Below are 27,498 nucleotides of genomic sequence, written 5' to 3'. Positions count from 1 at the left end.
GCCTGCCGCGCCGAGCCCGCCGCCCCCCGGCCGCCCCCGGCCGCCGCGCCGCCGCCGCGCAGCTGCCGCCCGACTCCCAACTAAACGTTCGCAGCCATTTGCCCCGCCTTTTATAAAGGGCCGCCGGCCAATCAGCGGCGGGCGGAATCCCTCTCCGGCCGGTGATGTGAGGCTGGCGGCGTGCGCGTGCGCGGTTGGCGACGGAGTGTGTGTGTGTGTGGGGTGGGGGGAGGGAGGGAGGAGTGGAAGGGGAGGGGGGGGAGGAGGGAGCAGCTCACAGGAACCCTCCAAAAAAAAGATGGCGGCGGGCTCGGATCTGCTGGATGAGGTTTTCCTGAACACGGAGGTGGATGAGAAGGTGGTGAGCGACCTGGTGGGCTCCCTGGAGTCCCAGCTGGCGGCCTCCGGCCACCACCACCAGCACCACAAGGCGCAGGAGCCCCTGAGGGCCGCTGGGGGGCTGCTGGGGAACCATGTTGTGAGCAGCAGCAGTAGCAGCAGCAGCCCTAGCCCTAGCCCTGGAGGAGTAGTAGTAGGAGGCAATGCTAATGCCCAGACAGAGAGCAGCAGCAGCAGCAAGATGGGACTGAGTGCCCCAGAGATCACAAAAGCAGGTAACATGGGCAGGGGTGGGGGGCTCTGAGGGAGAGGGGCCCTCCCCTCCCCCCACTCCCCAGCTCCGGCTGCCTCCTTCCCTCACTGCTTTCCCCCCTTTTCCCTCTCTCCTCCTTCTCGTTGTGGCAGGAGCGGGAGTGCAAAGGGTGGTATCGATCATATGGGGGAGAGCCTCCCCTCGGCATGCCCCCTCGGTGTGTATCCGCGCCTCTGCGCCCTCCCCTTTATTTTCCCTCCTCGCCTCTGCTTACGAGAGGGTGTTTTATCATGTGTGGGGGCAGCCTCCCCGCAGAACCAGCCGGCAGTGCCCGTCCGTGACTCGGCCGGTCCCCTCCGCTTTTCCTGCCCTTGTTGCTGGAGTGTAAGAGGGGCTCTCTCGATCTGGGGGGCTGGGGGAGGCAGAGCCCACCCCCTGGGTAACGGCTGTGCCCCCCGTGCCGCCTGTGGCTGCCCCCCTTGCCTTCCCCGGGGGGGAGGTTATGGGGGGGATTCCCTTTTGATAATGCCGCCTTAGCTGTCTGTGTAAATGCTCCTTCCCCTCCCCCTTCTCTGTTGCTGAAGTGCAAGGGGGTGTTATTAATCATGACACCTATTTCCTGTAGAGGAGGAAGCGAGGGGGGATTTCAAGGGGAGGAAGTCCCTCAAAATGCTTCCCCCCCATATCTGCCCGCCTGGATATTCCTCCCCCACCCCCCTCCCTTGTTCCAGGGGCTTGGAGGGGGCATTCGACACCTCCGTTCCTCCTCTGCCCTCAAGGGGGTGTTGTCACAACACCAGGTCCCAGGAAGGGGGGGAATTCAGGCCACGACACCCCACCTCGACACCGTCTTCTGCCGCCCGCCCGCCCCCGGTAGCTCCCTGGGAACGAATGTGCCCCCTCTCCCTGTGGTGAAGGTGCGAGGGGCTAGTGTGAGGGCTGGGACTGAGAGCTCACTACATGGCAAGGGAGGGAAGCTGTTTTTCAGGGGAATTAAAAGAAATGCCTCCCCAGAACCTCTCTGCAATTCCTCCCCCCACCCCCCCCCGCCCTTTTTATTTCCTTTTTTTGCTTGCTTTCTTGTTGCTGAAGTGTAAGAAGATATTACAGACCCTCTGTTACGATTAATGAAGCTCTTCTAGGAGGATCTCCTTAACCCTTACAACGTGCATCTCTGTATCTGTCTGTCACTATTCTTTCCGCATTTCTGTCTCCTTAGGGCCAGGACCTGGACTGTGTGTGGTTGTACTTGTGGTAACACCAGGCCTCTCGTCAAGAGGCGTGAGGATTATTCAGGACAAGAAGCTACATCACCTTGTCTCTTCTCGAAACCAGCTTTGCTTTTTATTTATTTATTTATTTTTAAGTATCTCTGGCTGTGGGAACTTCAGATCTGGAAGAACAAATTCTGTAATAAAGTGGAGGGCTCTTCTGGTAACCTGCTCCAGGCCTTGCAGCACTACTTACCTTGACAGGCCAATGTTTTTCTTTCCTTTTACTTTTTCATGTTTTGCCATTGTTGAGCCTCCCGATCTAACTGTAGGAGATGAAAGGATTAGAGGGTAACATGTGCAGGGCATAGGGAACATGGCTTATTAATGTGTGCTCCACTGCTGTTTTGCCCTCTCTGCCATTGCACTTCTGTTGCTAAGCATTATGTCAGGTTCTAGAATGGGGAAAGAGGTCTAAGGTGGTCTTCCTCCTCCCTTCCTTTGGTTTGTATCAAATCTGTTTTCCCTGTTTTGTCTTACTGTAGTGTTGAAAGCAGGGGTGTCACAATTAATATTGAATATGCCAGTCTTTGGTGGGAAGTTAGAGGCTTCGAGATAATGTCTTCAAAGCTATGATCATTTTGTTCCCTGTCCCGTTTCTTGGCTCCAGGTGGGCTGCCTGGGAGATGGAGAAGACTTGGTGATGAGGGAGAACATTCTGTCTTCTCTGGACCTCTCTTCTTGCTCGTTCTTTCTGTTTAACCTTCTTGTTGTTTTGCAGGAGCAGGAGGAGTGCAAGGGGGCGTTATTAATCATAACACCAGGTCCCAGACTTCAGCTCTGGATGGAGCCACCACAACGAGCACCAGCACCACCACTGCAGTAGCAGGAGGATCTGAGGTCACTGCTGCTCCAGGGACCCTCAGTCAGGGCAAATCGGTGGTTATCAGCACTATGGCAACTGCCTTGTCCACCAGGAATGGCAAGATTGGGACCACAACAGTGCAAACTTTGAATGGGAGTAACGTGGTGATGAATTCTCACCACACAGGAAGTGCTGCTTTCTCTGGGACTCCTGTGACTGCTAACCCTGCTTCTGCACCTGCTGTTGCCCCTCTCGTTAACAATGGACCTGGATCTGTGGGGAAAGGAAATACTGTTAATGCTGTTTTGCCATCGGCTTCCAACACTGTCATCCAGACTTCTTTCCTTAATACTGCTGTGTCCTCTGCATCTTCCTCCTCGCCCACAGTTATCTCCTCGCAACCACCACCAAGCATTGGAACTGGGGCGCCTACAGTAACGCTTGTGAGGCCACCGATTCACACCGCAGGACCCACAGTAGCTGCAGCTGGTGCAGCCACTCAAAACGGGAGCAATACTGTGATCAATTCAACCATCAGTGTGGGGAGTTTTCCTGCTGTTGCTACAGCCACTGTGGGATCTGGAGTTTCTCTCCAGACATCGCTTGTGAACAGCCAGTCTGGTTCCACTGTGCCAGCAGCTCCCGCCACACAGGTCATCAAATCGGAGTCTCCTAAAACTATAGTCCAGGCAGTATCCCAACAGCAGACGCTGGCTACTGGTGGCCAGCCCAGTACTACAGGGGGTAACATGATTATTGGGCAAACTATGCAAGCTGGGCTCTCCAATGTTGCTCCCAATCCTGGTGGGATACCTCCTGCAGCTCCTGGCACCCCCACTGGAATGGCTAAAGGCACTGCCAATACAGTGGCACAAAGTCTGCCAAGGACTCCAACAGCAACTACGAGTGGAATCAGAGCAACTTTGACTCCTACAGTTTTAGCACCTCGTTTGCCTCAGCCACCTCAGAATCCAACTAACATTCAGAATTTTCAGTTACCACCAGGTAAGTAAGAGGATCGAGGGGTTTTAGTTTGGAAGTGTATTTCTTGCAGGGAGGAAGGGATCCAAATAAGATTTTTTTGCTGTTCAGTTGTGAGTTGTGGAAAAGGCATTACATTTAACAATGAGAATCATCTGGTTTTGAGTAGTAGCGTAGTAGCATTCTACTACTTTGCATATGATTTTGGGTGACGGAATAGTCTTTTCAGCAGTAATAATTTGAAAATAATTCTGCCTGGAGTCTTTGTTACTATGTGAGTATAGATGAAGCTGCAAATTGCCAAAGCATGACAATGGAATATTTTTATTATTAAATGAAGTGTTGCTATTTCATTTCTACGTAAGGCATTTTGACTTCTAAGGCGGTTTTGTCAGTAGTTCGTGTAACCTTTGCGTGCTGTTCAATTCCCTCTCTGTCCCTGCATGCCCCCAGTACCACAGAGCACTCATGAATAGAGAAGCGGCAGATACAACACAAGAAAACTGCCTTCTTTTGCTTTAAACATCTTCAGAGTCTAACTTAAAAACTCGCAGATTTGAAGCTTATGATCATCTTTTTAGTCACTGGAGTTCTGATACAAAAGGCAGTCTTCCTATGTCCTTACCTCACCCTGTTGTGTCTAGGGGTGCAGCTTTTGTAGTAGCTAGTCTCGTGCTTAGTGCTGAGCACCTCTGGACAAGCAATCTAGTCCTGAACTCAGTGAGTGGGTAAAAAAAAGCGGGATGAGAAGCATTTCTTTTTTGAGGAACTGTTCAGTCCCTCCTTAGATACCTTCTAGATTTGGAGATTTAAGCCTATATATTTGCTGTTACTTTGAACCAGGCTTGTACTTGCATCCAGGTTCATTTAAAACTGAAAATGCTTGTGTGAACCTACACATAGTTTCCTGTCTTTTTAATAATATATAGTAATAGGTATTCTTACTATTCGCTGTTTTCAGGGCAGTATACAAAGAATAGCTAACTGAATTTTGCTGCTAGTACCAAATGAAATCAGTGGTGGTTTGTATATCATCTATTTCAATTGGTCTTCGTAAAAATATATCTACTGAAACTCCTAACCAACCTTAAAACAATGCACCTGTCACAAAAGGTAGATCAGAAGCTGTACTATGTTACTGTACGCCATCGTTTTGTGTAATACACTATCTATGGTATGTGATGCCATGTAGTTTGATGAAGTCTGTCAAACATTCTGTGTGTCTTCAGTTCCAACTGGCATTAATATTCCTCATATGTTTTTTTAATAGAAGATTATTCCCTATAAGAGTAATTTAAATTACACCTGTTACTACTTCAAAAAATAGCAGTAAAACTTGTACCTTGAAAGTCCAGTGCTTAATTTGAAGCTCCTAAATTGATAGGCTGGAAAAGCCTTATTTATTTATTTATTGCCACAGTGTATCAAAGGATTTTTCATGTTTACAGTCTATTGCCATGTATACCTACGTTTTTACTAATGCTGCATTATAGACCTGATTATGGGAAAAATGCTACTGTTGAGTCCAGTGGGACCTTTTTTCCAGGTAGCTGATGTTTTCAAACTGCCATAGCACACTGAAATGTGTAACTCTTAGAAGCAGCGTTGCCAGTCCTTAAGCATAATTGGACCATAAATTGCTGCTTTGGAGGTCTTGATAGATCAAAGTAAAACAATATAGGTTCTAAACACTTCAGGTTTTTTATTAAGCACTTTTCTTGTCTGTCCTACACTTTAAGAAATATTTATAACTTCAAAATAATAGCATGACTTTTAAAATAAGCAAGTATACATGACTGAATACATAGAAATTGGAAATTGGGCTCTTGCATGATGAGACGGACAATATTGGAAAGGATTTTTTTAGTGAAACAGATTATTATTTTTTTTAAATTGCTTTGGTTTACATTTTTATACTTAGTGCAAGTAGCTGACTTTCAAAGTGTTTTGCATGAAGCGTTTCTTTCACAATACTTAAAAACCTGATGGATGTTGAGCTCTTACAGACATATCACAGATGCAAGGGCTAAGCATCTCTGAAAGTCTAGCCATGTGCAGCTGCTGTAACCTGTAGTAGAGTGCGTGTCCATTCATAGTGAAAGCAGAATAGATGGGTATGCTTTTGAAATCGTATTTCAAATTACAGTATCATAAGCCAGATTTTTAAAGGCAGCTTGGTAGTATGAAGCTGCAATTGCAGTGTTTGTATGCTGTGCATCTACTGTATGCATCAAATTTGCATTCACAAGTTTATGTTTTTAAAAGTTAGTAGTGCATGCTCATAGGGGTTTGCAAGGTTTAGTGCTGGAAATAGCTTCGGGTCATATGCTGCACATGTTGCTTTCTACACCAAGATTTACAGACACTTGGAAAGCAAATTCTTATGGAAGGTTTGACTGATAAGCAGCACATGCTTTATAGTTATTTTCTTACCCTGAATTACTGTTTCTAGCTCTCCAAAATGCAGTTAGCTTCACATGTGTGGAAAGCAGAATATAAAATGTCAGTAAGTGTTATTAACCTGGGACTTGAAAATTGGAAACCTTGAAAGGTTTCAAATGTTCTTTTAAAAGAACATCTGGAAAATAAACTCAATTAATGCTCTTTAAAATATATTACTTTTAGAATAATGCTTTGTATTACATCAAGGCATCAAATGTTGACTGACCAAGTTGGAGATGCTGGAAGAGCTAATGGGCCGTAGTTGTGACCTTACTGGATTCTGGTGTATCGCTTCTCAAAGAAACTGGGCTATTCAGAGTATCTGTGCATTAATAATGGTTTGCCACTTCTGACCTCTTTGAGGAAGAGGACTGTTGTGCTTAGGCTTTTCTTCAGGAGCCAATGTTGGAACTTGGTGGTCCAATTGGACAGATCCAGGTAATGAAGGTCCAAAAATAACGTTACTTACAGCTTCTTAGCAATGACATAAAAATATTGTCAGATGGTTTTCTAGGGGATGGAGACACAAGTTTCTCTGTATACAATAGTGCTTTAAAGATGCAACATCATACAATTTATTTTCAGTCACAGTTTCAAAAGAAGTTCTTTGTTTCCAAGTACTTCAAGCAATAATGTGAAATGTGTTGTGTACAGTAATATGATAAGGGGTAGGAAAATTGGTGACTTTGTTAACAGCAGAACATTGACTTACTGCTTTACAGATGCTCAGAAAAGTCTGCAGAAAAGTGTAACTGAGATTATGCCCTAAGATTAATCTTTTGCAGTGTAGGAGTTCTTAAAATGTTTAGAGGTCACTGCTGACACATGGTAGGATCATCTTGTAAAATGACAAAACTTGCGTGCTTTAAAATCACTTTTCAAAATACTGTCTTCTCAGCAATGCTGTAATACGGTTTCAAAACCAATGTCTATGAGCTTACACTTACTTTAGCAGCGCTGTCAACCTGAGGGTTCAAAGATTTGGTTTCTGTTCTTGCAGATGCTTTAGGTTGTTACTCTCTTCTGCTTTAGTTTTATGTATGAGCATCTCATAATAAGCTTTTAAAGGTGCCTGTGTAAAGAAAGGAGCAGGTTGGAGAGAGTGCTGTAGGTATACAGTAAGAACAATATAGAGCTAGTAGGTCTGGACAGTTTTTTCTACTAGCTTGTGTGAAACTGAAATCTAGAAACCTTCACTTCCCCTTGTCCCTCCCTCTTTTGTTTTACCTTCTGAGTGAATGTTGGTACTGTGAAAATTTGCTAGCTTGATCCTAAAGACTATTCCCACCCCCCCAATATGATTCTGTGATAGTCCTGTCTGTAGATAGCAGGTAGGGTAGGTTGTCTTTATGTAATTTATTTATTTATTTATTTATTTATTTTTTACTTCTGCTATCCTGACCAGTATTTTCATTAGCAGTAATGCAGTTGCGCAGCTGTAGTAGAACTGCTATCACAGATTTGCTTTGCTTTGTATCTAATAATAAAACTTCTTTTTTACTTTACAAAACGCAGTTGGATCTGCCAGTAGCTGATGATCAGGGATGAGGCGAGACTTCTTCATTACTTTCTTTCTGGAGGGTGTCTTGTGCCATTTCTGTGGTGGCTACAAGATGGGCCCTTTCCCAACTGAGGAACTGATGGGGCCCCTTTAAAAATTGAATGTTCCAGAGTTCTGAGCAGTACTAATGCAGATGACCCCTACAGTTGGTTTAAACTTACTATTGGTGCTTTCTAGAAGCAAAGGGGACCTGGAAGAACATTGGTGATATACATCTGCAGACCCTGGGGGGTGGACTACCTCTATTCGCATGTTCAAGGTTTTCTTCGTGGCCTTAGAGACTGTAAACTTCACTTGGTGCTAATGGAAGTTTAACTTTTGTAGAAACTGTTGATTTTTTAGCTTGTGTTAGCTATCCAAGAAGGATTCTGTCTTAGGCCTTGATTCTAGTAGCTTTAGGATGGGAGAACTACCTGAACACATACTGAATTTAAAGCACGGACTCGGATCCTTTCGAGTTGAGCAGTCATACTTTTTGGAGCTGGAGTCACTGAAAAGTAACGTCTGCAGGAGCAGTTCGGTTTCCTTCAGTAAGGAGTTGGGGTGCTAGGCTGTTGGGCAAAAGAGAGTGGATAGAAAAAGCAGAAAGGTGGCAGACTGAGAAGGATCAGACAGTCTTTTCATTGTAAAACAGTTTGTGTTACTTCTTCATCCTTTGGTGGGTTACTGTGTACTTGAAACTTACCCCAGAAGTATCTAAAGTAACTAGGAATATAAACAGATGAGGAAATCTACAGACTCCCATGATGCAAGAAATACAGAAAGGAACAGAAGAAATACTATGAAGTAGTGGAATGTAGTTGTTTCTATTTCTCACTGACTAGTAAGCGAGTTCAAACATATCCTGATTATAGTTTCCCTGTATGTTGCATGTACTGCCAATGTTATGCCTGTTAACTGTGTTGGCATGGCTCTATTTTGTTAAAATGATGTCTAATGCACAGTGATAGTAGGAGCTTCATAGAGTACTTATAGTATGTTTTACTTTCAAAGCCTTTTACAAAACTTAATCCTTGCAACATGCCTGTGTGGTTGGTAAATAAAGTAGTATGAACTCTGCTTTAGAGCTGGGGGAAAGAGCAAGTTAGAGAAGTTCTGACTTGCCCAAGGCCATGAGGGAATCGATATTTTGCCAAGATTAGAGCTTGGGAGTCCTATACTTGGCGCATAAAGTGGTATCTCTCTCTCTGAAAGATAACTGTGGATCTCTTCTGCAGCACTCCTCTGGGTGAGGGGTGGATTTTATGTTCAAGTCATGCATCAGCAAAAGGAACATTCCGCTTTATTTGAAATCTGCTACATCAGATCTGCCATATGTCACCAGGCTGAAAGTTGTGTTTGTTCTTATTGAAACTTTCATAACTGAGGAATCCTGCATGCTTAGCTTTGTACCTCAAAGAACTTAACTCAGAGCTGTGCAAGAAGTTATTTTTGGTTTTGTTAAAATGAGTGTCAGTGTCATGAGATGCTTTGCACATCTGATAAGTGTCTCTTTAAGCGATGGGTTCTAATGGGAATATAATTGCAATTCCGTTAAAGTATGAAAGCTATTAACTTTGACTACATATTGTTCAGTTCTGTTATGGAAAATACTGTTGTTCCTAACAGCCTTTGGATGAGCATGTGTGGATTTGCTTCATATGTCTGTCTACACTTGGTGTTTCTGGTTTTTTTGGGTATCGCTAGGCTTATGATCGAGGTTGTTGGTCAATCACCAGAAGAGAGTGATTTATTTCTTTTGAGCCATTTTGCACTCTACTCCTCTAGAAGTTACATGGTGTTTCTGTGTTCAGTGAGCTAAATGAGTTTTCCATCTCTGGAAATCTATGTGGGTTACTTCTGAGAGGAGCGCCTTGGTTTGAGGACCACAAATTTGGATGCTGCCCAGGACTTGAATCGCTTAGTAACACAGGATGCTGCAGCAAAGTTAGCAATCTGAGGTGAAAATGCAACAGTTTTGGGCAGTGATAAGACACAAATTAGTAGGTGTGACAAATTTTTTAAATTAAGTATTTTGGTGTATGTAAATTGTCACTATTGTTTGTCTTCTCTGTTTGGGAAATGATGTGTAAAAAGAGTCCTAAGAAAGCGTATGAAGTATTTCAGGAATGGGGTTGAAAATACTGATACTAGCCTAACTGTGTTTTAACAAAGAGAAGATACTGGCTCATGGAAAGCTTGCTTTTGGTTCTTACAAAATAAAAAAAAGTGTGGTCTAATACTAAGAGTCTGCTTAGTAGGAACCGGGACATAGAAGTCACTTAAGAACACAATATGTTAAACTTTTTTTGTTGTTACTATATGCAGTTTTTGACAGAAATACTTGAAATCAGCATTTTTACCTGAAAATAACTACTCTTGTCAGGGATTGTTCTCTGTGTTGAAGCTTTATGAATGTTTGTAACTCCGTTTATCTGTCTGAATCTGCTCCTGAATTTGATGCCATTGGTCGATGCTAAAAAGAAGGCTTCTGCCACTTGGAAGACAGGAAGTGTTAGCAAGTTTAACTTTTTTATGTTAGGCATATTATCTCTTGTGAAAGATTTGAAGAGGTAGTGGGATGAAAAAATAATTTTGAAAGTTGTGTTTCTCGCAACTGAAGACGATGAGAGAAAGGAATTTTTAGTTGTACTTAGTATTCAGTTGTATTATGATCTGTAAAGCTACATGTGAATGAAGGCCAGACTCTCTATAGAGAGAGAGTATGTGGTGCTCACAAGTTACAAAGGGCTTTTACTGTGCATGGCCACAGGGATGTTCCTGTGTACAAATAGTTTTGTGATCTGTGGATGTTGCCGAAGTTTCCCTGGTGCACGTCTGGGACCGAAGCCTCGGTACGTCTTTATCCCTTTGACAGATTTCACACAGTTGTTTTACAGAGGCAGTGGCTGTAGGGATATTCAGGCTTTGTTTTTGTGTTGTTATAAGTTGTTAATACATTAACTTGAATTTTGTTTTAAACTAATTAAGGTCTTGTCTCAATGCAAAATGTTGTAGTGTATTTATACTGATAGAGGTTTCTTGGAAGTTGTAAAACCTTTCTTGTTTGGATACAGTTTTTGCTGTATCAGCCTTCTTGCCTACTGCTTCCTCGTAAGAGAAGGAAAACAGCTTATACAGTAAGTATCTTTTACAGTGATATAGTTGTGTCCACACTGGAGCTTGTACTACTAAATTATTGTGACAAAATCGTCCCATTTCCAGCTCAAATGTTGAGAGAAGCGTAAAATCTGTACACAGACCAGGCTGTAATTAAACAGGTGTAAAGACTGTGCAATCACTCATATTTCAGATTAATGAAGCTTTTTTCCATTGAGGCCATTGGACGCATGAATAGAGCAATTTTTTTTTAACTTTATTTTTATTTTAGTTTTTATTTACCTTTTAGGACAGTTTAACCTTAGCTTAATCTGGAAACTTTTACCCTGGTTCTGTTCTGTGGTAACTTCCTTCCAGAAATGCTCGTTGTCTTCTGGAGGTACGGGTGTCTCGAGGAACTGAGAGCCAAGTTTTTACCACAAAATCTCCTGTCTTGGAGTAATTTTCTTCAGGTGTCTTTAGCGCAGTATTTAATGTAAACAGAAATAATTGTCCTTGAGGCCTTATTTATGTCTTTTATTAAGGGTTGTAAAAATACAGACTGTTATGGGGGAGAGTAAAACCTTCATTATCATCACTATATAATGGTATAGATTATCAATAATTGAGAAAGAGGTGATAATCATAAGGAATTGATAAAACTGCATCCTGTTTCTGCAGTGAGATCTGTTCGGCACCTCAGTAGAGCTGTCATAAGGCATTGTACAAATGCAGATAGTCTTTGGCTCTGCAACTGTTGTCAGCCTGGAAAGAACGTTTTGAAAATAAGAGTTTCTGCACTTGTATTACCAGTGATCAGAAAGTTACACTTTGACCATAAAAAGCTGATTCTCAGCAAAGTGCATAAATAAGTTATAAATCCTTTTACCCAGGGACAGTGCTTTTACTGTGTATTTGTACAGGATTTAGTGCAAGGTTTGGCTCTGTTGCCAAGCTCTTTTTGTGGGATTTGGAAAAGTATATTGATAAAAATTGAGTAACTTCTTGTCAGTGCAGAACTCTTGTTTATAAATTTGAACTGTAAATTATGAACACCTTGTATCTTTTAATTTTGATGCTTTTTTCCTTAAAATGCATTTCTAAAATATTTTTTCAGTAACATGTTGTAGCCAGTGCCTTGACAACTAATAACACAAAACTTGCACCAGTGTGATGTATTATTTTACACGGCTAGCGTGACTGTTTGAAGATTTGTATTGAATCAAGTAAGCTTGTTTAGTAAAAATGATCTAACTTACCGTTGTAACTTCTGGGAGTGTTGAACTTAAAGTTTTTAAAGTGTTAAAAGCACCACAGTACTTTGTACAGAATAAAGCACATGCTGGGTAGGCTCTGTACAGACAACCAGTATAAATTCAGTTGAAAAATCTGTGCTTTAGATACCAGAGTATAAACAAAAAATAAGCAATGAGGTGTGGTGTCACGCTCTAGTCTTTCTTAAATGGTTTGGGGGGGCAGCAAGGCTGTAGTAAGCTGTCTTCACACCTTCCTTCAGTTCATTAATCAAATATTTCTGTAAGGGAGGGTTAAATTTAGTGCGTCCCTCAGAATGTAATAACATCAGGTGCGTTCAGCGTTAAGTGGTGGCGTGGCGAGTGGGACCAGTTGTACTCACATGAGTCAGAAGTACCAGCTCCAAGGAGCAGCATGGAGGAGTTGCAGCATCTGTAGCAAAAGAGTCAATGGAGGTGGCCAGAAGAGTGTTTGCTGAGGGATCAGTGGAACAAGTCAGAAGAAGACATCTGGAGTAGGAAGGCTGGGGGTGGCTAAACTCTGCAGAAGTCTATAGAAAAGCATGAGGAGCTGTTAGTTTTTAATAAACATACATGCATTATGTTTGCAGTAGTAGCAAGGGTAGATTGGAAGAAGAGACAAGTGTTCATGCCATGAACCTCTTATTTCCTTTCATTCTTCCTTTTTTTCCCAGTGTATTATTTGGTTTTCTTTCCTTTGCTTTCCTCCATGGGGGAGGGGGAGAGAAAGCACTAATTATTTATGTGTTAGTCATACCCAGTCATTAAGCTTAGTCATTACTCAGGACTGTGCATTTGATGGTTGGTAAAAATCAAAACGAGACTTTATTTTGTTTAAAAGCTTATAGGTGTGAAAATACTTCTGTGTTCAGCCTAACTGAAGCAGCAGTGCTATTTAATAAATGTTGCTGTCAGCCAAATGACGTGTAACGTCATGTCCATGTTGATACTTTGTATTCGAACTCACAGGCATAGCGCTTGGCATACTCTCAAAGCAGAGTAACTTCTGTACCGGCAGCGAGAGAGTCGTAAAATCGCAGGCTGCCTCTGCAGAGGAGGATTTGAAGGGAACGTTTCCACCGAGGCTGCCCTGGGTGTAGCTGTCAGTCAGCTGGAATTGTCTGACATCGGGTCTCCATAGCTCCGGGTGAAAAGGTGAAAGAGTTTTTACACCTTACAAATGGTGTATACCTAGGGTAGGGCATTCACAGTGGGGACAAACTAAAGGAATGAGTTTTTTATCACTTTTCATGTACTTGTTTTAGGGTGTTGCTTTTTGAAGGAGAATACTGTGGATTTAATGCAGTATTCCTCATTAACTATTTGTGTGCAGACTGTGGTAAATGCAAAGTAGCTTGCCCATTCCAATTTCATCAGGTGCTTGAACTGCACTAATGTTGATATGCCTCGATATAGACAAACTGCCAGAAGTGAAGATTTAGTTGAGTTTTTCAATCTCCTATTTAGAATAACAGATCAAAAGAATTAGTGACATTTTTATTTTCTGTCTTCCTTTCTCAAAAAAGAAATCTGATTTTGGTATAACTGCGTTGTTGCTTGATATAAGCATATTGAAATTAATGGCAGAGCTAAATCTGGATCACTTTGAGATCAATAATTAAAGTAATCGGTTCAGCTCTTGATAGTGTTTTTCTTAGATCTTTCTGCATCAGGCTAAAGACAGATTTGTGTGATGATTGGGCTGCAGTTTGACAGAGCACTCCGGTGTTTTGGCTCTGTATGCTTGACTAGAAAGGAATGTTAACACACTTTCAAGGAACACAGCTTTCCAGAAAAGTAAAAATAGTTTCAAGTGACATTGTTGTTGAAGCATTTGTCAATTGTTGCTGTATAAAATGACATACTTCCCAGAACACTTCTTACACACCTTCTCAACTGAGCAGGTAAGATTTTTTTTCCATTTGGGATCACTGCTAAATACAATGGCTTTTTGGCACTCCAGCATATTTTTCCTTTAACTGTATTCTTAAAGGACTTGTGAATCAATAATCTACAAATGATTCACTTCACTTTTTAGACAGTACAGTTGAATTCTGTAGCTTGAAACTGTTTTCTTGCATAATAAGAGTAAGCAAAAACTTTTACTATGAAGTTGAATTTCTTTTGTCTGTTGACTCTTTAGTAAGAAGAAGCAAAAGCAATTTTTCATAATGTGAACTTGTGTACTTTGGTCTGTACAAAATACATTTTCTGTGCACTCCAGTCAGGATTTTTGACATTTTTTGAGAATGTATCTTTCATCTGTGTTGGTGATAATCGTAAATCAGCTGTTCAAGATTTAGTATTTCACAGACCATAACCGTTAGTTATGATCTGTGATCTGTGTTTGCAGATTGGGCATATGGGGAGAGTGATGACAGGCAAATGAAGCAGGGTGCTGTAGAAAATAAACTAATGCTGTACCAAAACTTTTAGGCATTGTATCTGGCTAAGATTTTACTTGATTCCAGAGTGACGTGAGCTGAAAAGCAGAAGAAGTGATGTGCTTTTGTCGATCTTGTAAGTTCTTGTCCAAAACTCCATGCCATGCCAATCTTCACTACGGTGTAATGTTTAGTGCCTGTCAGGAGAGACTCCAAGTGCTTTGTATTAGAGGTGCTCTGAAGCAACACCTGACGGTCATATTTTTTCATGCCAAGTTGTAGCTCACCTTAAACACAAAAGGTGCTGAACATTTAACAGGCACCCTTAAGATGTGTTCGGTGCAGCCTGGGCTGTGTGCTCTCAATACGAGTGTGTGCAGAGCCTCAGCATTCATTGCTTTAGGGCGCCCATTACTCTGAAACAAGAAGCGAGGGGATCTGGTACAGTATCTTGGGTTGCTCCAGTGTGCTGGACAGCTCTGTCACCACCTGGCTCTTTTATGGCCTGTAGACCTGCAACTTAGCAGGGAACGTATCTGCTGCTAGCTCAGTTCGTGCAGGCTGACCTCATCTGTGCCAGTGCAGTGCAAGTCGTGTGCAGCAGGTGAACTCACAGGTAGCTGTGGGCTCATTTTCAACAAGCTGGCTTGCTGGAGCTGGTACCAGCACTATGTAGACTTCTCCATAAGCACGATGGTTATCCTTGTGGAGCTAAGAAGCCTTTACACAAGTCACAAACCAACCACACTTGTTCATGAAGTTCAAGAACCTGGATTACTGATGGTGTCAAAGACTTTGGCAAGAAAGTTCAAGTAGAAGTTTTCTGGATTTGTTGTGCAGCACAGATCACCTGAGGTTCCAAGCATGTAAACTAATACAGTGTATCTAATGTGGTGGTGCACATCTCTCATCAAGTACAAAATACTGTGTCTTCAATAACATCTAATCCACAGCTGTGTTGCCATTCTAAGTTCTGTGTTGTGCATCTTGATTAGCAATTGCTGTTTCTCTTGAGTTGGTGTATAAATTGTCCTTCATGAGCTGCTATGCGTCTGCTGGTTTATTACAGATGTTCTTTGACATACGTAAATAATTCTAAATCTGCTAAAAGTTGTCTTGTATTAGGGAAGATTCCTTTAATTACCCAGATTTTCATGGAGCTGCGGTGGACTAGCACTGGTTCTTTCCCCATTTCCTGGCCTTCCGTTCCTATAGAGTGAGAACTTTTCCAGGCAGTTCAGTTACCATAAGAGGAGGAATGGTGGATTGTTGGACAGCATTGATGTCATACCAGGGTATTTTCTTTTCTGCAATAAGGTGCCATATCATGTACGTCACTGCTGCTGGAAGTTCTTCCTGTAGTTTGTATAGGCAGCTATCCTTTTCTCCAGCTGTCTCTCCACTATTCCAGCTTTTTTGTATTGGGAAAATCTTAGAAACTTTGTCCTTTTAAAAAGATTTTGCCATTCCAGAGTCTCTGTTTGCCTGATCCAGCCATCTGCAGAGCATTGACTCATCCCCTTTGCTTGATATGGGTTTTGTGGTGTATATGATACCAACTTGCATAACCTTACACACGCTTGCTTTCCTTTTGTTGCAACAGAATCTCTTCTGACAATGCAGAAGGGATGCTATTATAAAGCTTTCTTCTGCTAATACGGCACAGCCTGCTTATGGTTGCTGTCAGATTTTTTTTTGCCATGTCAAATGTTTGCAGCATCTTGCCACAAATGAGTATGTGCTTGAGAGCTTAAGGCACAAACTGCTTTGACGTTAAGATAACCTCTTGGTGAACTTCTTTGGCAAATCTAGTTAGGGTTTGAAGATTTGTCAATGTCAGTGGACTTTATGATCGATAACCCTCTTTTCTAGAGATGTTTGTAAGGACTTTGATTTCCTACACCAGAAGCATCAATCCTCTAGCTATTCTTTTAGGCTTGGACATTCTTTCTGAACATCAGCGTGTGTGTATGGAAGGTAATTCTTTGTTGCCTAACAGTTCTCCCTGACACTGACTGGTGGGGGTTGTTTTTTTTTTTTTTTTTTTTTTTTTGTTGTTGTTGTTTTTTTGTTTTGTTTTCCCTCTTCTGGAAATAAAGTTCAGTTACTTTTTTACTTTAAGAAGAGAATTTCCTCAGGAGACCGGAAAACAGTGTTCTCCATTCAATTTCAAGATCATGCATCCATTAATTCTTCTGTGATGTCTCAGCTGCTAAAATAAAGAACTTACTAAAAGTCTGTGTTCCTTAGTAATGGTTCTGAATTGATCTGGGTTAGACCATGAGTTACATTGTGGGTAATGAGCAAAATCTGTCAGACTGAACCTTCTGTTCTTCTGTTCAGTATCTGCGTCAGAGAGAGAGATGTTGTCACTAGTGATCTTACAGGATGCTTTCTAGGTTTTATATTTCACAGGTACGCAAGGGTTTCGTTCTTGCATGCTGGTATGCCCAGTGACAGGCATGGGCGTACCTTTGTATGGTCCTCGTGTTAGGTGCTTGCTAACTGGAGATGAAGTCTTTCAGTATGTCACCTACTGTATGAATAGAGTCCCTGAGAAATGGAGCATTTACTATGAGAGGGTAACACCTAGGTATGTTGCTGTTGGAGTGGCTTCTTGCTAGGTGTGCTTGTCAGAGGTGACAATTTGCTGCTGTGTATTTCCTCAGAAAACCTGAAGATGCCTGCTATATCTGCAGGAAGTTTTAACTCTGTCATTGGGAAGTCCAGCTCCAATAAATATTAATAATCTAGGTTTACCAGTGAAAACTGGTAACAGAATAGGAAACTCTTGGTTTGTGGTTTTTGGATGTAGAGGTTCTCTAGCAAGAAAGCTGCATGTCTCAGGGGTTATGTGGACAATCAGAGCGGTCTGCAAAGGCTAAATATTTTTTTTGTTGTTCTTTTATTATTCTGATAATTTTTTTCTTTAGTCTTTGCTAAGCCAAGCCACGTTTGAGAGAAAGATGGAAGAGGAAGGCATTAGAAAGAAGTCTGGTTTGTGTTTTTCTGACATGTCGTATGGCTAGAGCTCTTCACTTTTTATTCCAGTGCATGACTTTGCAAGTTTTACTAATTTAAAAAACCCCAACGAACAACAACAACAAAAAACCCCCAAAGCACAACACTTTTAAAATGGAAATGCCATTAGCAAATGGAAATACAAAGAGGGCAAATACAAGAGGTGAAGACAACACAGTATAGAAACATGCGGCTACATTATATAATAATGAACCTTTCCATCCAAACACTCTTGGAAACAGGAGAGATCTGGGAAGGTCTCCACAACAAGAACACGTGAGATGACCATTGTATTAGTCAAGAGTGCAAGTCGTCTTGGCATAAGGAGCAATCCAACTCAATTTTGTTAATCCTTCATTTGGAGCCACGATGAATTGTTTAATTCAAACTAAAATATGAGCCTCTTTCAGGATTCTTTTAATCCTCTAACTTCTAACAAAAATGGTAATTAATTTTCATTTTAATTAGTTTTTTAATGAGAGACTTGGAAAGAATGCTTGAATGTTTGCATTTTTAATAGTGAATATGATTTTGCAGTACACGTGATCAGAGTTTCTAGGAAAAAGAAGGCAGAGATGTTTAAAATGCCTAAGTTTTATTGTCACCTTTTCCTAATTGAACATTCCAATTATCTTTATTAGCTGTTGGGTCTCAAATAGCAATCCATCCATTTGTGGAACAAAAACCTGGATGGTAAACTTGAAGTATATTCTCCATCCTAACTTTAAATATGTTGCTGAATTGGAGAGGTGAGATACCTTGGTGTGATTCTAGTACCTGCTAGTCATTTCTGATCTAGTTCATACAGCATTTGCACCCTTATGCACTGGAGTTTGAGGTTATGATACTTATTTATATTTTAATATACTTAAAATCTAAGTTTTTGAATGTAAGAGAAAGTGGGTTGTTTTTTTTCTACATATGTGGCTGTCAGCTCTTCCTTTTTTTACTGTTGCAATGAATGAATCAACTGAGAGATGGTTAATGTATGTGTGGAGAGAGGGGGCTGTTATAGTCATACATTGATTTTGTTTAGAAGCGGGAAATAAATGGGACTTTCTTTTTAATTCTTAATCAAGTTAGCTCCAATGAGCTTTCTGAACTTCACTGAAAATCCACTTAATGCCAGCTTGGGTATAGTTTTGGGTTAGTGAGTTTCTCTTTTAGCTAATTGAGTTGGAAAAGAGTCTGTAGTTGGGCTGGGGGGAGTAAAGCTCTGAGAGCAGCTCCATCTCCCTTTTTAATGAATTCTCAACAAGACTGGAGAGGTGTTAAGGGTTTAGTCAAAAATTAGTTCTCTGCACACTACTGGTGGATTTCTGCGTGGAAGTTTCAATAACAAAGTTCATCACAATCTGAATTTTTACACCTTTTCTGAAATCACCCTTATATATAACTTCAAGCAAGTAAAATGTCTTATATCATCATACCACGATTAAAACTGGTGCAAGACTCGTCTGCTGCTTGTAATTGTCTTTGTTTATATGTAGGCCATCAAGTGTGCACAGCAATTCTATTTTCTAAAAATTTTTGTTTCTAAAAATCTATATTTCTAAAAAATCTATTGGTGGTAGACCCTAACTGAATGACATGCTAGAAACCATATAAATTGAAAATAGTTGCATGTCAAATATGAGTGCAGTATAAAAGAACTATTTAAATAGGGACCGAAATGAATATAGCATTGTATGAATTACTTTTTTTAACTTCAGTACCTGAGGGAAGGTTCAGACTTCCCATAGTTAGAAACTTAGCATGGTAGAGCTTAGAGTCAAGGTTTGAATTACAAATGATTGTTTTGTCTGTCTGCTGCCAAAAATTGAACTTTCTTGATGTGTTTTCTAAAGCTCACTTTAATATGCTTTTCAACTGTCTGTTTCAGCAGTTGTGCTATGTTAATGTGTAGGCATGTTCTCATTTTGCATGTAGCTCAGGGAGAATGTTTCATTGTTCAGGTATTGTGCCTGCTCTTCAGGGGTAGTCAACCTTCATTTTGTGGTTATCTCCCTTCTTTTCTCTCTCATTCACGTTTTGGGGAACAAAACAATGAGGTGACAGTACTGGTGTCCCGAGGGGTGGTTGTGCTGTTGTGGGCTGTCAATGTGTGCTGCAGACCCATTCCTGAGCCCGATGTGTGTATGGAGGTGCGGACTGGAACAGGTATTGTACAGCTGGTGCCTGATCCCATAAAGCTGCTCGTATGCAGGTGAGCTGCTTTGGGTTGGCACTTTCAAATAAGTGTAGTTGCTTTTGCGCTGAGGGAGAAGTTTATAAAACAAACACAACCCTCCCTTCCCAAACCCAAACCTAGAGTTAGTATCTCTTATGTTGCTTCTGGAAGGAAAAAATGTATAATTCTCTGAAGAATTTGGATGGTATGTTAGCCCTAGAATATCCTAGGGAAGCCCCAAAATGGTGACTCTTAAGGAAAAAGTTCCTTATGGGATGTCAGTACAATTCTGTGACGTTTAAGGGCTTCTGAAAGTACTGGCACATGTAGTTGCATGGGGCTTTTTCAGTTGCAAGAAACAACAAGCTTTAATATTTGCCATTGATTTGAAAATAGCTCCTGTAATCAGACTTCCACTGTACTGATATTTTCAGTTATAATAAAATCGAAGATGTCCACTGATTCAGTGTTTAGCTTCTTCAGCAGTTTACTATGAGGGATGACAAAAATGGGCAATGTGAGTTCATTTCCCAAGATTTTATGTTTGCAGATTTGGAGAGGATGCTAAGCTCTGTGCAGGAATGAGCTTGATGTAGTAACAGATCACTCTTTTTAAAACGTTGAATTTCTCTGTGTTTTGTCAGTAGCGCCCTCCTTGTAGTGTGAAGCTGTTGGTGAGAAAGTAGTGATGGCTCTAATGAGCAGCTAGCAGGATAAAGCTCTGTATTCACTATTGAGGTTTTAAAATTTCTTGTAGGCTGTGGTGATAGAGTATGCCCTTGCTGTTTTAATGAAAATGCTTCTCCCTACGTAAGTTACAGAAGAAAAGTTACTTTTTGGAAAGGCTTGCAAAATGTTTTTTGGACTTGACAGCTAAACTAAGTATTTATTTCTAGTCTGCAAGATTATAAGTAAGCTTTTCCCCCTCCTCCTTTCCTACAGAAAAACAGTTTGAGAATATTTGTTTCTAGATAGAACTGTTGCCCATAGCACATTGCACTCCCACCTTAACACTTCTAAATAAATTGCAATGGAAAGTCACCTTTTTGATGTAAACTAGTTTAACGTCTCAGTGTGACTCTGTTTCATTAAAAGAGAGTTAAGTAGAGGAGAAAATTAGGGGCAAATCAACCAATGTAATCTGGTTTTCTTTTGAACTCAATTTTTGTAGAAATCGGTATATGAATTTTTGCGGTTCAATGCTAATTTTCAAACAGTCCAAGAAAACTGTTTAAGGCATTGTCTGTAAACATTTCAGCACTTCAGCTGAATAGGAAAGCAAATAAAAGATTGATTCTTTTGAAGTAGTCATGCTCTGAGATGGCATAGACCAGATATTCAGATATTGTTGGAGAGTATGTATAGGCTTTTTATTCACTGAACAACACTTAAACTTTCTGATTTTAGTGGTGCCTCTTCATGGTGAAGTTTCCTCCTGTAGTTTGTTGCTCAGAAAGGCTGACTAATTTTGAGTGCCCAGTTTGTTTCCTTAGGTGGCTTTTCCAGAGCTGATGAGCTCCTGAGGCTCTCATGGAATGGCTGAGGCGTGCTGAATGAATGAGCGCTTGGAAAACAGTTCATGTTATCTAGATCCTGTTTGTGCCTTTGAGAAAGAGAGTCTGTCATCTGAAAATCTGCCTGGTAGAATCTGGTTCCCTATAGCTACCCAGTGGGGTTAAGTGTATTGATCTGAGTGACTGAGCAGGGAATGACTGCCTCGTTTCCCTCTCCATTCTATTTTTCTTTTGGGGTGTAACATGGCACAATGCAGTCTGTTGCAGATGCACACGAGAGAGATTATGATTTTACAGCCACTTTCGTTACTAAATTTGTTATGGGAAATTAATTTAGAACTTAGACAATCATGCTCTTATTGATAGTGAAGCCTATGTTTGATGGTATTTTTTTTCCTCTTAAAGACAAACTAACAGGAATCTTACCTATGGCAAGATTTTCTTTTATTTGCATTGTTTCATTAAACAGATTTCTTAGTAAAGAGCAGGTAGGATTTTTACATGATTGCTAATTTTAACTTCTAGTCACATGGAATTTTTTGGTTGGGGTGAAATCAACTCTGTTCTGATGCACACCATACTGAGCATTTTGATAGAGAAAGAGCGTTTCTGTAATTAAGCTATTCTGTACAAAATGTGATGATGCAGCTGGGTGGTTTGCTTGTCTTCTAAACCACTTTTGTTAGCGTGTAGTCTTTCAACAGTACATTAATTCCATATGTATCCAACTTAGATAAAAAAACTTGAAAAAATATGTGCTTACATTCTTTTGAAATATGAATGGCTCTTGACTAATTTCTTTTTTGACAGGCATGGTCCTTGTGCGTAGTGAGAATGGGCAGTTGCTGGTGATCCCCCAACAAGCCTTGGCGCAGATGCAAGCACAGGCACATGCCCAGTCTCAGCCTCAAAATACGATGACTCCTCGTCCTGCTACACCTACCAATGCTCCTCCAGTGCAGATATCGACAGTGCAGGTTAGTTCAGTAATTTGTACTGTTAAAAACTGTAAGTTTGTTTTTTTTTTTTTTTTGTTCTTATGAAGAATACACCAGAAAGTAAGATATAATGTTATCGATTTGGAGAAACCATTAATCGAACTGGTGCTATACAGGCTTTTCCACATGGTGTAGGCATTGCGTTTTGTTCCTAGTTCTGTTACAGTTTGGCTGTTACTCATCAAAAATATTTTTACCTAGCTGAATCACATTGTTTAAAACTGATATAAAGACGACCATTCAAGACCATATGTCATTAGTGTGCCTGTCTTTGCCAAAGAATCATTATCCTTCATGAGACTAAACGAAAAAAACGGAAATGGGTATACGTACACTGAGATAATCATGGTTGCATTAAGTTCAAGACTAAAAATTCTTTTCAGTGTTATAGTGGTCCTGATGCATTCTTTTGCATCTGTAATAATGGCAACTATCCAGAAACAAAGTACAAGATTAAGGCAGATTATATTTAAATATAGGAACTAATGTGGGTTTTTTTTCCTCTTCCTCAGGCTCCAGGAACACCTATTATTGCACGACAGGTGACACCAACTACTATCATCAAGCAAGTGTCTCAGGCTCAAACAACAGTGCAACCCACAACAACGCTACAGCGTCCTCCCGTTGTGCAAGTGAGTTTATAGAAAAGTGATGTATGAATGAGATACATTGGTTGTTAAGATAAACTGAAGACCTGCTCGAGACTGCCAGTAATAAAGGAAATGTAATTGCTAAGTGCATGGAGGAAGTATGTGCTGGATTATCCTTTGTAAAACATTTGCAGTTTTCAATTTACTGTGTATTTTAATGTTTATATAATTTTTATATGTATATTTTTCTTATTTCATGTTATACCTATATGCTTACATATATTTAAAGATATCCCGTTATTAGTTTATATTATCATAAAACTGACTAAAATAAAAAAACCTCTCGGCTTTCTGCCTCAAGTCACACCAATTCCCTTTGGATTTGGAGCTGTGATGCTATTCCTATGGTGGATTTGTAGTTCTCTGAATTCTGCAGCAAAATTTACAGTTACACTGGTAGCCTTCTCTTCCACAAGCCTTACAGGAGAGCCTGCTTCGGTCAGTGTACTTCAGGAGATTCTAATAACTTATACTAAGACACCGCTATTTCTCCATGTGGGCTGTCTTCTAGTAGCCTGGCCTGTATTAATGATGGGCTTTCTTGCAGATTTTTTTTTTTTGAGGGCGGGTGGTGTGAGTTTAAAACACAGTGCAAAAGTGTGAAATTCTCCACATGGCTTCCAGGCAACAGTGATACAATATGATTGCTGTCGCCTAATCTGTTTCATTGTGCTTTCTTCATCCTTTGAGTAGATGGGATTAGAGAATTTTAATTTAAAACATGCAGGTTTTGCTATGCATCCAGTTAACCTTTTTCCCCTCAAAGAGCCTTTGCCTATGCCAGTGATCTTTCCAGATCTAACAGTTAATTTACCTAACTGAATGGCCTTAATTTGTGCTGCTGTTACATTGGACAGAAAAAAAAAATCATTCCATCTGCATATTTTTTGCTGTAATGAGCATACCATGGACTTAATTTATCTTGATTTCACAAACTGAGACAAATTAAATCCTTGTCTCCTTTTTTTGTCTTCCAAAATACCAGTGAAAGCTAGCTTTGGCAGTGCTGGAGCCTCTTTTCTTGTGCATCCTTATATAAAGAGCAAGCTTACAAATGATTTATTACAATCCTGAGAGCTAGCCTTAGCTTGGTAAGAATTACTGTCTGTCAGGTTGGGTTGTCGTTAGTAATTAGACTGTTGGAAGTCCATGAATGTGCTGTGTATATGAAAAGTTCTTGTATACAATGTTGATACTTTAAAGGTAGTATTCCTACTTTGAATTACCAATTTGTCTGCAAAACTAGAAAAATGTTTTGTCCCATTGTTCATCAAAAAGACCTAGATCAGACCTGAGCTTTTGTGTCCGTTGTGTCTTTTTAGAAATTCCTCCCTTTGAAAGTGGCATTTAAGGGAGCAGGCAAAACAGCTATTGCATTCACAGAAATTTAGCATTCGTTTTAATTGTGTTTTGAAACCACAGTGTATGAGGCGATGTTTATGGTATTATTTTGCCGTTTTATTCAGTAACCAAAAATCGTGCAATTCTTAATCAACTTTTAGGAGCTCAGGTTTGAATGCGTAGTGGTTTGTGCCATCTGGTGGCTCGCTCTTTCCACTGCAGCTGATGGCAGGTTTGTAAACTCCTTTTTGTAGTAGCTGTGAAAGGTATTCCACTGTCCTGTCGCTCAGCTTGTTTGGCTCGGGAAAACAGGTTTTCCTGTGTTCCAAGTGAAATAATCTTATGTTTGTATTCTCTGCAGCCTCAGATTGTTCTGGGTGGTACTGCACAAACAACTACGCTGGGGACGGCAACAGCTGTACAAACTGGAACTCCTCAGAGAACAGTGCAAGGAACAACGGCAACCTCCACTGCTGCCACAGTAAGCTACTGAGTGCATTTAGAATCTTTTTTTACTCATCCCCATATACATGCGTGCAGGTATGTGTATATATATACACACGTACATAACACACACACACAGATCAGAGTGGAGACTAGTAAAGATGCAGGAGTCCTGTGAACTATTGGTCTTGAAAAGGTAATTTTAGTAGAACCATATAATTTACGAAGTGTGAACGCAGGTCACTTGAATTTTGATGGCTTTCAGAGTGTTAGTTTTGATTTCTCTTGTGGTTTTAAAGCACTCCTGTTTGTTAAAACATGTTAGCGGTATCTTACAGAAGAGTGAACTGTTCAGCACTGCAGAGTAGAATCAGTATGAGACTCATTCAAGATGCATGTTCCCAGGACTGCAAAAGAGGGGGAATCCATGCACTGGGAAGGAGGAGCTTTGCTGTTTGTTGTCCTGCTAAAAAGTGTATTTTTGCATACACAATGTGTCATTCATAAAATACTTGGTGTTTCCTGATTTCATTAGGAATCATAATTTATTAAATTTTGACAACAATGAGCAATACATATGTATACATGAAGCAAAATAATAATTTCAGCCTGATTATGTTTTAAGGGGTGAGGGACAGGAACCTATAAATAATATTCTGCAGTGATGAACTAGAGAAGGATTTTATTTTTCAGACTATACGGTCAGATTCTCTATTGAAAAGGGCTTATCTTCCTTTATCTGACTGTTTCCCTTCTACCCCTTCTCGTCTTGTGACAGGAAACTATGGAAAATGTGAAGAAATGCAAAAACTTTCTGTCCACATTAATAAAACTGGCGTCATCTGGAAAACAGTCTTCAGAGACTGCAGCTAATGTGAAAGAACTGGTACAGAACCTGCTGGTAAGAAGAGTTCATTAAAAGTTGTAAGATACAGTATCTGGGCAAATTTAGCCTCAAAACTGAGGTGTTTTTTTGTTTGCTTTCTTTTTTTGAGAGGAGGGAGATTATAAAATGAGATAAATCAAATTGAAACTTTGGTTCTTCTGAATCAAAATAAGCTTGTAATTGAGAGATTACTGCTTATACTCATGCATGAGAATGTGAGTTAAATTGAAGTGCAAATAGTGTAAATTAAATTCTACATGTTTTTATTGATAAAACAGTGAATAAAAAGATGAATTCTGTACTGGAGGGAGGATACTTCAGCTAGTGCAATAGCCAAGTGTAGGAAATAACAAGTTTTTACAAAAAAAACCCACAACAAGTAATATTATCTGAAACTAATGTAAAAACTTGACATAGGTAATATTTATAGAATGAGTGCTACTATTGCTTAGCCTAGTTGTTGGTAACCTTTAAGTTAAGGTAGAGCTCTCTATTCCAGGTGTCATCATGTGATAACCAGAGGTTGTCAGAAGACCAAAATTCAAAGTGTATCTTCTCCTGAGGAATATATATTTAGTTTTGAGAGACACATCTACCTTTTGAGCATGTGATGGGCACAACTTTTAGTTATTTGAAATGGGGTAACTGTAGTACCTTTTGGAAAAAAACAACACCGGAGATGGGGCTGCCCGGCTGCTCTGAGCCAATTGATAGTTGGCTAATTGCAGATCAGGTGAAGTATTCCTGTAGGTTCTGCCTGGCTCTTTGGTTTATAGATAGGACATTCCTGTAACAGTGAGAAAACTGGAGATGTTTCTTAAAATTGACTGAAAGGCAGGAAGAAGAAAAGGAAAGATGGGACTGTAGGTCTTACTAGTTGAAATTTGTATTAAAATTGGTTACTACCATAAAGCTATTGGTAACTAAAAATAGTGAAGGATGATAAAAACACTTATTTTCAATAAATTGTTGTCTTAAATGTTTTTTTATGTTGAATATCTGTAAATAAACTAACTTGTAAAAATTAAATTCTGAACGTTCTGTTTCGAAGGATGGAAAAATTGAAGCAGAAGACTTTACCAGTAGGCTGTACAGAGAACTTAATTCTTCACCTCAACCTTACCTTGTGCCTTTCCTGAAGGTATCTCATGTTCTGTAGTCTTTATATATTTTTGTACTTATATATTGGCAGCAAATGAACACAAGCGTGCCTTTTACCAGTGTAGGTAGAATTCCAAAACGGTGTAAATGGCAGTTTTAAATGGTGCATGGTTAGACTTTTGCTTCTGAGTTTGTTAGTATGACTCATTGGCACAGTCAGTAATGTAATTTCTACCATAAAGTTTTCTTTCTGTGACTTATAAGCAATTTCTCTCCATAGCAGCAAACCTATGAACTGATTTATTATCAGCTTTTTATTGGAAAGAAAACAAGAGATTGAATGATACAGAAAATCTGGACAAACTCATACTGTTGCCTGTGCTGTATACCTCTTAGTATGAATAAACAGAAAATTTGTCGCCTCTCAATAATAAGTCCCATTTGTCATAAATTTTATAGTAATTGAACACATCTCAAAATTATGTTTGTTCCAAAACATTTACCATTTGAAAATCAGAGGAAGTACAACAGCACTGTAGGGTAAGAATATAACTGCTTGACTAATATATGATTAAGGGTTATAGTTGTAGGTGTGTGTTGACGTTTCTGGGCACCTAAATGCTTTTTCAACCTTGAGCTGTTCATGAGGACAAAAATTGTTACCATAAGAAAATAACTAATGTAAGAATCCAGTAAAACACTGGTCTCTGAGCTGTTCTGAAGTCTTCCCTGGTGTTCCAGTATGTCTTTTAAGCCATCACATGTTATAGCTTGAGAGAGAGATAGATAGGAACACAATCAAGGAAAGCAGCATGGGCTTGGATTGTTAGATACATACCAGGGGGTCCAGATAGGCTTGCATAACCTAGATGCCCTTGATATCCAAGCTTCTACAGCTAAAGGTACTGTCACTCTGTCTGGCTTTAAATGTGAAGTAGCATTGCTGCGTGCACCCCAATCATATTTTCTCAGGTGTGTGCAGGTT

At 40.2% G+C, this 27,498-nt stretch overlaps 1 protein-coding gene across 1 annotated transcript in view; it reads left to right on the top strand.

The window, feature by feature from the left end:
- Positions 1-231: 231 nt before the first annotated feature.
- The window catches only part of TAF4 (TATA-box binding protein associated factor 4), a 39,860-nt gene continuing 12,593 nt past the window's right edge, over positions 232-27,498 (top strand). The window contains exons 1-7 of the mRNA XM_080403644.1: positions 232-614; positions 2,585-3,673; positions 21,904-22,070; positions 22,604-22,723; positions 24,444-24,563; positions 25,305-25,427; positions 26,464-26,553. Coding sequence (XP_080259770.1) covers positions 299-614; positions 2,585-3,673; positions 21,904-22,070; positions 22,604-22,723; positions 24,444-24,563; positions 25,305-25,427; positions 26,464-26,553 — 2,025 coding nt within the window. The 5' untranslated portion in view covers positions 232-298. The remainder of the gene's footprint in view (positions 615-2,584; positions 3,674-21,903; positions 22,071-22,603; positions 22,724-24,443; positions 24,564-25,304; positions 25,428-26,463; positions 26,554-27,498) is intronic.

Source organism: Falco punctatus (assembly GCF_963210335.1).
Source record: "Falco punctatus genome assembly, chromosome: 10".
Taxonomy (NCBI): domain Eukaryota; kingdom Metazoa; phylum Chordata; class Aves; order Falconiformes; family Falconidae; genus Falco; species Falco punctatus.
The sequence above is the reverse complement of the archived record's forward strand: the minus strand, read 5'-3'. Positions and strand labels throughout refer to the sequence as shown.